Source organism: Somniosus microcephalus, unplaced genomic scaffold (assembly GCF_052327205.1).
Source record: "Somniosus microcephalus isolate GS21.2 unplaced genomic scaffold, FLI_Smic_1.0 unresolved_chr1, whole genome shotgun sequence".
Classification (NCBI taxonomy): Eukaryota; Metazoa; Chordata; class Chondrichthyes; order Squaliformes; family Somniosidae; genus Somniosus; species Somniosus microcephalus.
In genome coordinates, this window is record NW_028225179.1 from 18,899,841 (window position 1) to 18,913,188 (window position 13,348).

At 45.1% G+C, this 13,348-nt stretch overlaps 1 protein-coding gene across 1 annotated transcript; it reads left to right on the forward strand.

The window, feature by feature from the left end:
• The first annotated feature begins 967 nt into the window (after positions 1–967).
• On the forward strand, positions 968–8,161 carry LOC147093786 (putative G protein-coupled receptor 139). The gene is made up of 2 exons (XM_085973914.1): positions 968–1,071; positions 7,009–8,161. The coding sequence occupies exons 1-2, from the start codon at positions 972–974 to the stop codon at positions 7,938–7,940; spliced, it is 1,032 nt and encodes a 343-aa protein (XP_085830040.1). The 5' UTR covers positions 968–971; the 3' UTR covers positions 7,941–8,161.
• Positions 8,162–13,348: the final 5,187 nt, after the last annotated feature.

The window sequence follows — 13,348 nt, forward strand, 5'->3', positions numbered from 1 at the left end:
TGAGCTGCAGATCAGCAATGATCAAATTGAATGGCGGAGCAGGCCCGAGACGCTGAATGACCTACTCCTGGTCTGAATGCACCTGTGTCCCACGGACTGGCCTTCGATAATATCACTGGAAAGATCAAAGTGAAACTACTGGGAATGGATAATAATAGAAAATAACGAAATGAGCAGAAACTCTAATCCCCACCGCAGCCCACAGAATCCTGGGGGATGCAGATTTCCACAGCGATTGTGCTCTAAATGTGGCCCAACCTATTTCAATATTGTATAGTACCCCATACCTAGATTATCCCTCTAAAGGAACAGGGCTCTGCCTTAACCTGTAACCTTTATAGAATGTGGATTTCAGTGAAATCCAGGATTTTTCGAGCCCCTGTCCATGGTTTCATTTTTCTACCTGAGATGTTAGATTTAATTTATTCCAGGTGTTGCTGCAAAGCCCGACTCTTCCCGTCCTAAAGACATAAATTCCTCACTCAATTGCCAGCCTAAACTCCCACATTGAAAGGGCTGAGTTTGGAGGGCCGGGGGCGGTGTAAACACTGAAAGATGTTTGAGAATTGGGGGAATTCTGTTGCTGCATCGACAGGAGTGAGCCGTGTGACGTCACAGAGGGGACCCTGAAGCTGCTTCTGTTGAAGATGTTGCAGCGATGCGGTCAGAGCCCGGCTTTCAGTACATTGACAGAGAGAAATGTGAGCAAAGTATTATTCCAATCTTTGGGCGGTTTCATTTCAAAACACTTGTAATATCAATTTGTATCTAATTAGTGCAGCACAAACATGACAGTGTAGGGAGTTGACACGCTGCCCAAATGACTGGAAGTAATGTCAATACTCCTGATGCTTCCTGATCCCACGGGAAGTGTCCCTCAATTATAAATGGTTTTCTCTTAATCCCTCATCTCACAGACTCAGTTGAGCCCTGTGTCCAGTGCCAAGAGTCACCATCACTTCTCAGACAGAATGAGAGTTCCCTTAACTGCATATCCATTTACCATCTTACCGCCAGTTATACAGGCAGCAATGATTTACTATCCGATTATAGCAGCCATTGGAATCCCCGGTAAGTGATTCTCTTCCATTACTAAAGTTGTGAATCAGGGTTAACTCTGTTCCTGCTCCTATCTCGGTAAGTGTCCTTTTCTCACTGTTTTTCACAAGTCAATTGAAAGGCAGAAATTCAGTGACTGTATTTCCCGCTGTACCTCGTTCATTGACTGTTCATTTATTACCTTTTTAAGTTTCTTTAAACCCCATAAAAACTGCAGATTATTTTCTGCATTTAATGTCTTTCCAATGATTCCGTTTTAATTGAGACCTCGTGCAATGTGTGATTCCATGGAATATTTTAATTCCATTGTTTCCATGCCCCGCCAGATTTTCTCTCCTCCACTTTTTCCGGCTACATTCGTTAATATCTGACAATGTCTATATCTTACTGAACATTCACTGTGTTGTAAAATGCTCCAGTTTCTCCCCCTCTGACTCCCGCTGGGGACCGATCGACTGATGGCATCTCCTGGACATATACCTGGGAATCCAGACAGTCAGGACTGGGATTTGTTCAGTCTCATTAATCAGAATCTTCCCACTCTTCTCGGTCTGTTTCCAGCAAAGTGCTGGATATTGTTCCTGCTGATCACAATCCATGCCGAGGCTGGGTTTGTGCTCCATGCAGGGACATAGGCTCTTCCCCTGGTCTTCTCCCCTGACCGGTCACCAGCCTGTTCTCAGACTCCTCTTCACCCACCGGGCGGGCACTGTGCTGCCTTCAGCCGGTGGGGGGCAGCTCATTCCTGTCACATCCCTTCCAGCAGCTCAGACCGGGAATCCAATGCACTGAGAGTGCGATTGAAACAAAGCAGCGGCGCTCTGTGGAACTGTCCTGGCTTTGTCCCCATTTGAAAAATCCGTTTCAGCTTCCATCACCCGCATTTTACCCAGAGCGCCGATCAGAATCCGGGTTCTGATCCCTTTATACAAACCGGACACTTTTATTGTTCAGATCATACACTTGCATGTTGATATAACACCAGCTGAACTCTCAGCAAGCCTGGTCGCCCGGTCAAACCGCTGCTCACTACCAAGTTATATTAAGTTCCCTTCTGATCCTTACAGTTAGAAGATATTTGTAAAGACAGTTAACCAACCTGTCCCGATATACCTTCATCACCTCTTCCTCCATCAACCTATCCATTCTACTCTGAAACTGAGCATAGCTTCTGCCTCAACCACTAACCCTGGAACTGAACTCCACCGCCTCCCAACTCTCTTTGTGAAGATGTTTCTCCCGCTCCCTTTTCCAATGTACCGAATGTCTTCTGTTCAATCTTGTATCTATGACGCCTCGTTCTTGACCCCATCATTTGCTGGAATCAGTCTGTTTCTATCTACCTTCTCCCACCCTTCCATCATTTTAAACACTTTGATCATATCGCCCTGTAATCTGTGTCTGTGTTACATTCCTCTAGCTCAGATTCATAGTTTAGTGTGACTGAGCCCTGGGTATGAAACCGGTGTATTTTAACTCCGACATTACAAGGAATCAAATTCTCCCCTTCAGCTGGGAAACTGAAATCTCACATTCAGTGGAATGAGTTCCCAATACCCGCTGCTACTAAAAGTTCCAGGTTGCTTTTTGAACAAATGTGATCGGCATCAAACTCCAATATTTCTACTATTGGTTTTAAAACTCTGCCAGGTCTGTTTAAAGATGTTACTCAGTAAGGACATAGTGAAGTGAGTTGTCTCACTGTCCCACTGACTCTCACAAATCTCAGGGACAATGCAGCCTAATGCTCCCATTGGGAGCTTCGCTCCTGTATTAATAAGTCTTTCTCTGAATATTACAGCTCACAGGGTCCATTGTGGCTCGGTGTCCTGCACCAAGAGTCCCCATCATTTCTCAGAGATAAATAAAGTGGAATGTATTGTATATCTGTTTGTCATGTTCCCGTTCTACAAGCGGTATTTGGTGTTCCCGCTAACTGATTCTGAACTTACTGACTTTGTGAATCAGGGTTTATGTGTGTCACTGGTCTTTGTACATGTCCGATATCTTTTCTGTTCCTTCTGAAGAATTTGTTTTGGTTTTTCCAAATCAATGTCAGAATTTAATTGAATATCACATCCTCCCTGTCCGCCATCTTCCTTGAGTGATATGTTCATTGAGATCATAATGCACTTATAATGTCCAGCAAAAGCTCCAATTGTTATCTTCATTCAATGTCCTGTCAGCGGGTGTAATTTTAACTGTAAATATCGTCAGCACACGATGCAATGGAATGTTGGTCCCCATATTCTCAAGTTGAAATACAGTGTCAGTTATTTCCCTGCTTCAGATAAGGTTTCACACAGAAATTGTTAACAAAGGTGAGATTGCACAGTATTGGAGGTAACCTTGTGAGACGGGTTGGTAGTTGCTTGCGAGGAAGGAGACAAAAAGTAGGAATAAATGTTGATGGGATTTTGTTTTTTTCACAAGGGTGTTTAAAATCGAAAGTGAGCAAGTGATGCTTCAGTTATATCGAACCTTGGTCAGACCCCATCTGGAGCACGAGTTCAGTTTTGGACACCGCACCGCAGGAAACATGTATTCGTCTTGGAGGGAGTTCAGCGCAGGTTCACCAGAATTACACCGGGGCTTAAAGGGTTAAATTATGAGGACAGATTGCATAAACTTAGTTTGTATTCCTTGTGTTTAGAATGTTGAGGGGTGTTATATTCGAGTTATTTAAAATGATAAAGAGATTCGATAAGGTTGATGCAGAGAAACTGTTTCCTTGGTGGAGATTGGAGGACGAGGGGACATGATCTTAAAATGAGAGTTATGCCATTTAGGAGGGAAATCAGGAAACACTTTCTCACACAAAGGGCAGCGGAAATCTGGAACTCGTTTTCCCAAAAGCCTGTCAATGCTCGGTCAATTGAAATTTTAAGACTGTGATGGATATAACTTTTTATGGTATGAGTATCAAGGGATATGGAACCAAGACAGGTAAATGGAGTTAAGGTGCAGATCAGCCAGGGTCTAACGTGATGTCGGAAAAGGCTTGTGGGGCTGAATAACCTCCTCCTGTGTCCCTGTGTAACTGTGCATCAAGCTCCCAATTCATCGTCATTTCTGCAATGGGAGTTCCATTAATCGCGTGTCCATTTCCAGTGTAACTGGTATAAGTGATTTCTGAAGTTATCCTTGCCGCCCGTGGAGTTCCCGGTGAGCCATTGTTACCGATTATTGATTGTATAAGTCCGTGTCTCTTTGTATTACTGCTCTCCTTGCGGGTCTGCTCAGTTGCTGTGTTTGTCCGGAGGTGATTATTCTACAGATTACGGGTCAGTTTCAGAAATTCTGGGAATATCACGCCCTAACTGTCCTCCCTCTTCCTTTTGCGATATGCTTATTGATATTATAATGTTCTGTGCTTTAATGGTTATATTCGGGACATTGCACGGAGAGTGAGCCCGGAGACTGAAGGAACGGAGAGCTGGGGAAATAGAAACATTACGGCACAGCAGTAAAGATATTTTTATTTTTAACTGACGACATTGGTGGTTGGATTCTCAGAGTGGTGGATATTCTTTTCTTCATATTCCGTCATTGCACTTGGAAATAGAAACAAGTGTAATTGACGGCAATCGTTGTGTAACCAGATCGTTTGTTATTTAAGTGTCACCACTGTTTAAAGTGTGACTCTAAGTAAGGCGGGACTATAATTAATAAACCATTGAAACACTGATCCAATTGTTGAATCAATTAATGGTTTAGTGCATGATAAATGTGGCGAATAATTTTAGCAATTTTGTATAATGCTGCATATTTTAGATAAATAAATTACTGAAATGGTTTGACTCATTACAAAATATTGGTAACATTGGGAAAAAATTATCCCGTCACATTTGGTGCATAGTAACTGTGTCCAAAGCTTAGAAGTGCCGCCCTAACAGCCCTGTGGGAGCAACTTCACCACATGGACTGCAGCAGTTCAAGCAGAAGGTCCACCTCAACCTGCTCAGGGTCACTAGACAGCACCTCATATCTCTTATCTCTGATTCGGGGGCAGTACCTTTACAATATATTTCTGTATCCATGGAGATCCCCCCAGCTGCTTAACTATTTAAAAATTATACACGCCTAAAATCATGTCATATCATTTCCACCTAAGTGTCTCTTGGCTAAAGTCGGTTCTGCAGGAAGGCAGTGAATTATTTCTACTTCACCTACCTTATCTTGCAAAGGCTTTTCCTTCTGCACAGAGTTGTCTCTGATATATATAGTTCTAGTTTTTCTCTCTCTCTGTCTCTCAATCTCAATTTTTCTTTCTCCCTCTCTCTCCCCTCTCCCTTTCACTGACTCTCTCTTTTAGTCTCTCCCTATCTCGTTCTATCCGTCTCTCATTCTCTCTCTCTCCCACACACTCTTTCTCTCTCTTATTCTGTACCAATTAACCCATGACGCTTCTTTCCATGTCAAGCTGACAACCTGCCATTCGACACATTATCCTGAGTGAAACTCTGATATTGTTGATTGTTTATTCCGAATGCTCAGTTGTATATATTTCCCATGTCTGCTAGGATGTAATTTTGGAAAATCTTACAGGCCAGGGTGACAGATTCTCAATATTGCTCGTGTGTCGGATTAATTTTACAGATGGATTCGTCCAATTCAGAGGTACATCCTTCCCACTCAAACTTTCTGAAGCTGAATCTCGGCAGGTACTTTGTTGTCATGGGCTGGACAGCAGCCGCTATTGTCACTTGCACTGGTCTTTGCTGCAAGCTCGGGATCGCCGCCATCACCTCCCTCTGAAGTTTCATCCATTGTCAGAGGTGACAAAAGCGAGGTCGGGAGTGTGCTCGTCTTACATCATGTACTTTGGAAGGTTCAATTATTCCTGGATCACAGAACAAGGTCATCTTCTTTGTTGCTGCTCACATCTGACCTACTCCCCCTTGCGGTGATTGTTGGAGTTTGCCCACATGATGTTGAACTGTTCAAGGCACCGATGTCAGGACCTGGGGTTTCCAGCAAGGGGAAGTCGGTTGATCAGGTGAACTGTTCATCTGACTTTTTCCTGTTCTAACGAAGGGTCATCGACCTGAGACGTTAAATGTGTTTCTCTCTCTGCAGATGCTGCCTGACCTGCTGAGTATTTCCAGCATTTTCTGTTTTAATTTCAGATTTCCAGCATCTGCAGTATTTTGCTTTTGTTGAAATGTCCATCCGGTGGTTTGTAAACAGAAACTGGTCGAGTTGACCCACAACAAGTCGCTTTGTAACATGGTGTTTGACATTTGTCTTTTCAACAGTTTTTAGTCATTCCCCCCAGTCTGAGAATCCAACCTGACAAATACGAGCCTGTTCTGACCCCCGCGTGGTATCTGCTCCCCTCTCCTGCCCACGGATCCGAACCCCCCAATGATCTCACCATCGGTGCTCCCCGTTTAGCATTTACCACATTTCGGGCCGGCATCATTCTCACTGCTCCTCAACTGTCATTTATCTCCCAATTTATAACTGACCATTCAGTACTTATTTTCAATCACTTTTCTTTCATTTTGTTTTCATTCGTTCTTCCGTCAATGAACTGCTACTTGTTGCTATTAATTATAACTCATTATCTGGCTGTCCATTTGCTCATACAATTTAACGTCCGGTAATTTACTCAGAACTCGTCGGGATTCCTTGCACTTCTGATGAAGCTGTGATGGTGGAAGAGGAGCAGCTCTGAGGAAATTCCCAGAGAATCCATGTTGTTCATGTTTTAATCTTTGCTGCAGGCGTTTATTTTCACTTATTTACTGCAGACTCTCTTATACTGAACATTGCAATTTTATGTTAAAATTGTTATCAACTGCACAATCCTAGCAGCGGTAACGAGTTCAGTTCCCATTCCCAGATCCTGCAGTAAAGTACATTTCACATCAAATACTGTGAAACTGGCTCCCTTGCTGTAACCTGAAGGCTGATTCCCTGTTTATGTCTGTTTCCCATTTACAGCGAACGTGATGACGATTGTGATCCTGTCCCGGGGAAAGTGCGGTCTCTCCAGGTGTATCACCCGCTACCTGGTGGCCATGGCGGCGGCGGATCTACTGGTCATTATCACTGATGTGATACTGGTTCGGATTAATGATTATTATTTCCCAACTACCTTCCTGTTCCTCACACCTGTGTGTTCTTTCCACGCTGTCCTGGTCCGTGCAGTCACAGATATTTCTGTCTGGTTAACAGTCGCTTTCACTTTTGATCGTTTTGTTACCATTTGTTGCCAGAAGCTGAGGACTAAATATTGCACCGAGAAAACTGCAGCCATGGTTATAGGAACCGTGTGTCTGCTGTTCTGTTTGAAAAACATTCCCTGGTACTTTATATTTGAACACTCCTATACAATCGACAACGTGCCCTGGGGCTGTGATCCAAAACTAGAGTATTACACTCTAACTGCGTGGGTAGTATTTACCTGGATTGATCGCTGTTTCACCCCACTGCTCCCAATATTCCTGATGCTGCTGCTCAATGCTCTGACCGTAGGACACATTTTGGCGGCCAGTAGAGTCCGCAGGAGGCTGAGGAGCAGCAAGAATGATGCCAATCACAATGATCCGGAGATGGAGAACCGAAGGAAATCCATTATTCTACTCTTCGCTATATCCGGAAACTTCATACTGCTCTGGATGACATACGTGATATTTTTCTTATTAATGCGAATTACAAACCATTATTATCATATAGGTTTCAATGACCCAATGATTATCGCAGATTGTACCAGCTATATGCTCCTGCTATTGAGCTGCTGCACAAACACATGTATTTATGCAGTAACACAGACTAAATTCAGAGAGGAGCTGAAGATTGGGATGAAATATCCACTGAGAATAATATTTAAATTAGTTAAGCAACGAAAAGATCGGAGGAATTCCCAGCATTAGACCTGCATTGCATCTCATATCCCATCCTGAGTTCTTTCCATCTTTTACCGGAACCCCAACAGGCTCCATCTCTGCCCCAGGCTTCTCCAGATATAACGCTGGCCTCTATCTGACAAGGCCCGCGTGTTTCCATGTAAGAGTCAGTGAGCAAGGTAGAAGAGGTGGATGGTAAGGTTATAAAAGCGGTAGGGGTTTAATTGGATTAAATCAAACTCTGGACACAAAGAAATACAAGACCCAGCATTGAGGTTTAGGCTGATGTGAGAATGGGATGTTGATTGCTGGATGAGCGTCAGAACACGTGGGTTACACCAGTTGAGTGTGAAAGGAGAATAAGCCCGTCTGTAATTAATATCTAAATAATATAAGGACATGAACAATAACTGTGGTGGCTTATGTGTGTGGATTACCTGGAGAACAATAAACAGATCATTAAAACAATCAGCCTGTGCTGTCTTTGGACTTTTACTTTCTCCAGCTCATGCACAGCTCCTCCATCACCGGCGGGACTGTGGGATTTATTGGAACTAAAGCGATGTTGTTTCCTATAGTGAGACTCCTGGACTTGTGCCGATGAACAGTGGTGAACTCCGTTCCCAGCCACTGACTCCATCCCTCTCCCTAACATCTGTCTGCGGCTGACCCGCACTGTTCACAACCTTGGAGTCATATTTGACCCTGGAATGAGCTTCCGAGTATCCGCAGCATAATGAAGACCGCCTATTTCCACCTCAGTAACATCGCCCATCTCCACCCTTGCCTCAGCTCATCCACTGCTGAAACTCTCACCCATGCCTTTGTTACCTCTAGACTTCACTATTCCATCGCACACCTAGCTGGCCTTCCACATTCCACACTATGTAAACTTGAGGTTATCCAAAATTCAGCTGCCTGTGTCCTTACTCGCACCAAGTCCCGTTCACCAATCACCCCTGTGCTCGTTGACCTACTTTGGCTCCGGCTTAAAGCCTCGATTTCAAAATTCCTGTCATAATATTCAAATCCCACCATGGCATCGCCTCTTCCTATCTCTGTAAACTCCTCCAGCCCCACAACCCCCCGAGTTATCTGCGCTCCTCTAATTCTGCCCTCGAGCATCCCTGATTATAATCATTCAACCATTGGTGGCCGTGCCTTCTGTTGCCTCGGCCCTAAGCTCTGGAATTCCCTCCCTAACCCTCTCCGCCTCTCTACCTCTCTTTCCTCCATTAAGACACTCCTTAAAACCTACCTCTATGACCAAGTGTTTGTTCACCTGCCCGAATTTCTCCTTATGCATCTCTGTGTCGTTTTTGTTTTTTTATGCACCTGCGCAGTGCCTTGTGACGATTTACTACTTTAAAGGTGCTATGTAAATAAAAGTTGTTGTTATTGTTGTTGCTTCCAGCATCGAGTTCCCCTGCACTTGTGTCTATGAACAAGGATGCTTCCAATAGTGAGACCCATGTCCCTGTGTCTATAAGCAGTGGCTATGAACGGTGGCATAGTGGTTAGCACTGTTGCCTCACAGCGCCAGGGACCTGGGTTCAAATCCGGCCTCGGGTGACTGTGCAAACTCCACACAGACATTCTCCCCGTGTTTGCATGGGTTTTCTCCGGGTGCTCCGGTTTCCTCCCACAGTCCAAAGATGTGCGGGTTAGGTTGATTGGCCATGATAAAAAATTGGCCCTTAGTGTTAGGGGGGGAATTAAATACGTGGGGTTACAGGGATAGCGCTTGGGTGGGATGGCTGTCGGTGTAGGGACCGGGTGCTAGGGTTTGGATGATCAGCCATGATCTCGTTGAATGGCGGAGCAGGCTCGAAGGGCCGAATGGCCTACTCTTGCTCCTATCTTCTATGTTTCCAGTAGTGAGTCCCCTATCCCGGTGTCTATGAACAGCGGTGTTTCCAGTAGTGAGTCCCCTGTCCCGGTGTCTATGAACAGTGGTGTTTCCAGTAGTGAGTCCCCTGTCCCTGTGTCTATGAACAGTGGTGCTTCCAGTAGTGAGTCCCCTGTAAGAGCCATAAAAGCTTAAGAAAATACTTTAAAATAGTGGCTAAATGGCATAATACAGTTAATTTACCTGACCGACTTATTGTATTAAGAAACCCCCTATTTTCTTGCTCCAGTCATATAGTCCGACACCCCCTTCATTCTTGCCACAATGGAACAGTCCCTAAGCCACACATGGGTGCAGCCATTTTACAGTTTAAACTGCACGTGGTGAAAGAGGCAGAAGCTGTGAGGTTTGGAGCAGTACAGTTTTTGACCGTGTTCGTTTATACGTGTTTGCTTTGTAGTTCCGTTTGTTAAGTGTTATAGTAAACAGTTTAAAAGACAAAGCTACGTTTGGGAACGTTTTATTTCGACACGCGTCTACTCATTGTTAAAGGCCCCACAGCTCAGTGGCCTGCCTGTTTGGAAACTAAGAAGCGCCACTACATTAGTCAAAAACTTGCTCCCTAAGAAGGAAGGGACGGAATCGTCGGCGAACGTGTTCATGAATGGTCACGGAGCCAGACGACAATATAAGAACGCGAAGGTACAGTGACTGCTACTTGCTTTGTTCATTCTATTGAGAAGCTAAATAAGAGCTGCGGGTAAAATGGCCGAGGCCTTGCGGAGCCAGGAGCTTCCCTCAGCCAGAAGGATTGCTAGCCAAAAGAGGGAAATAAAGCTCACCCCAAAGGCAATGGAAGAGAAGTTACATAGAAGCATAGGTGCAAGGAAGGCTAAATTAGCTCAGATAACTGGAAAAATGAAGATAATTGATCGCCTCATGGAAGATAATGCTAATATTAAGAAAGCTGAAGACATAATGTATTACGATTTCTCCAAGCTGCATGAAGAGTTTAATGTACTCAATGAAGATGTATTAGCACTTCTGTCTGAAGAAGAGGGAAACGATGATCAGCACAACTGGTTTGATCTTAAATCAACCAGCATTCAGGACTATATCAAGGCCACGGAACAGTGGATTTTAAAGATTCGACAAGATGCTGATACAGCAGAGAAAGATAAAGTTGACGATGAAGTCGGACCAGACGATAGCACTTCAGAGACTTCCGCCAGACCGAGCAAAAATCGAAAAGAAGGTAGCTCTGTTTCTGGACGCAGGTCAGTCGCTTCCACCACAAGCTCGTCGCGACGCATGAGAGCGGAGGCTGAACGGGCGGCGCTGATGGTGTGCGCAGCATCTTTAGCGGAGAAGCAAGCTCTTGAATGGGAAGAGGCCCAACTGCAGGTCCAAGAGGCCCAACTGCAGGCCCAACAGGCCCAACTGCAGGCCCAAGTGCAGGCCCAACGGGCCCAGGTGCAGGCAAAGAAAGAACAGCTGGAGATAAAAACAGCTATCGAGGTCTCACACGCCAGGTTGAGTGCGTACGAAGATTATGAAGGCTCACGGGAGGGCGGGAGCCACTGCCAGTCAACGTTGTCACATAGAGTTGGATCCAGGGCACCTTCAAGAGTTACAACAGAGCCCGAAGGCAATCCCCTGGCATTACAGCGTGGAAGAGTGGCCTCTCCACTAACAGGAGCACGTGATGCTACCCCAGACGTCAGACGGTCTAGACTAGACCCTGCTGATGACCACCAGAGGCCTGAAGACACAGGGAGAAGCCTATACCGAGTGATGCAACGTCAGAACGAAATTACAGAGATGCTTGTAAAACAACAGAATCTGTTTCGACTCCCTCAAAGAGACATACCAGTGTTCCAAGGCGACCCACTCAAGTATAAGCCCTTCATCAGATCCTTTGAACAAGCCATTGACTCCAAAACAGAGAGCAGCAGTGACAAGTTGTACTACCTGGGACAGTACACCAGTGGTAAACCACAAGACCTGGTCAGAAGCTGTGAACACATGAGACCGGACCGGGGATACATAGAAGCCAGGAAGTTGCTGCAGGAGCACTATGGTAACGAGCTGAAGATAGCCACTGCATATATTGAAAAGGCTACCAAGTGGCCACAGATCAGATCGGAGGACGGAGAGGCATTGAACGCATACGTTCTTTTCCTCATAGGATGTCGCAACACCATGGAGGATGTTGAATTCATGGAAGAGATGGACAATCCTACGACTATGAGAATCATCATCTCTAAGCTTCCTTACAGGATGAGAGAACAATGGAGAAGAACAGCCTTTGAGATAATGGAGAGACGGAAAAGTAGAGCCAGGTTTGCAGACTTAGTGAATTTCATTGACAAACAGGCTAAAATTGCTAGGGACCCATTGTTTGGAAACATCCAGGATGTCAGCCCGACTACTGATGGAAGAGTGAAAGCCAAGCCTGTTGAATCAAAGACTCTCAGGAAAGGTGGTTCCAGGGGAAGCAGCTTTGCAACTATCGTCACTCAGGCCGAGGAAGAAAGGCCCCAGAACTCCTCTACCAAAAGGAGCAGCACAGGGACGTCTGCTGATGCCTTTCAGAAGCCATGCCTATTCTGCCAGAAGAATCATACATTGGATTTCTGCAGCGACATCAAAGCACAGCCACATAAGGACAGAATCGAATTCCTGAAGTGCAACGGCCTATGTTTTGGATGTCTCTCTCAGGGGCACCTGAGTAGAAACTGTAAGCAAATAACAACATGCAGAGAGTGCACTCGGAAACATCCAAGTCTGCTGCATATCCATAAAGAAGAACAAGTCCCTAAGAAGAGTGAAGAAAGCAATACCGACGAGATGGTTGTTTCAAGTGCTCTGGTGTCGCTAGAACCAGAGACTTGCGGACTTACTGGGGCCGGTGACAGTGATTGTATTCTTGCCATCGTACCAGTAAGGATCAAGTCTAAGAGGAGTGAGAAGGTTGTGGAGACTTACGCCTTCATGGATCCAGGTAGTTCAGCAACGTTCTGCACAGAATCACTCATGCTACAGCTGAACGTTAGAGGCAGAAGAACAGCAATTCTATTACGCACCATGGGTCATGAGAAGGCAATGCAAAGTTATATCCTGTCAGAGCTAGAAGTGTGTGGACTTGAAGAGAAGGACTTCATAGACCTGCCTAATGTTTTCACACAGAGGGAGATTCCTGTTAGAATAGGGAACCTAGCCCTGCAGAAGGATGTGGATGGATGGCCTTACCTAGAAAAGGTGCGTCTTCCATACATTGAAGCAGAAATTGGCCTATTAATTGGAACCAATGCCTACAAAACTATGGAGCCATGGCAGGTGATAAACAGCAAGGATGACGGACCCTACGCCGTCAGGACAGCCCTTGGATGGGTAGTCAATGGACTGGTAAGGAGAGATGATGGCAACAAGTCGAACAAGGAGGAACGACAAAATGTCACAGTTAATCGCATCTCTATCGCAAGCATTGAAGAGCTGTTGATACAACAGTTCAACGCAGACTTCTCAGAACGCAGCTGTGAGGAAAAGACAGAGATGTCACAAGAAGACCATCAGTTCAGGGATT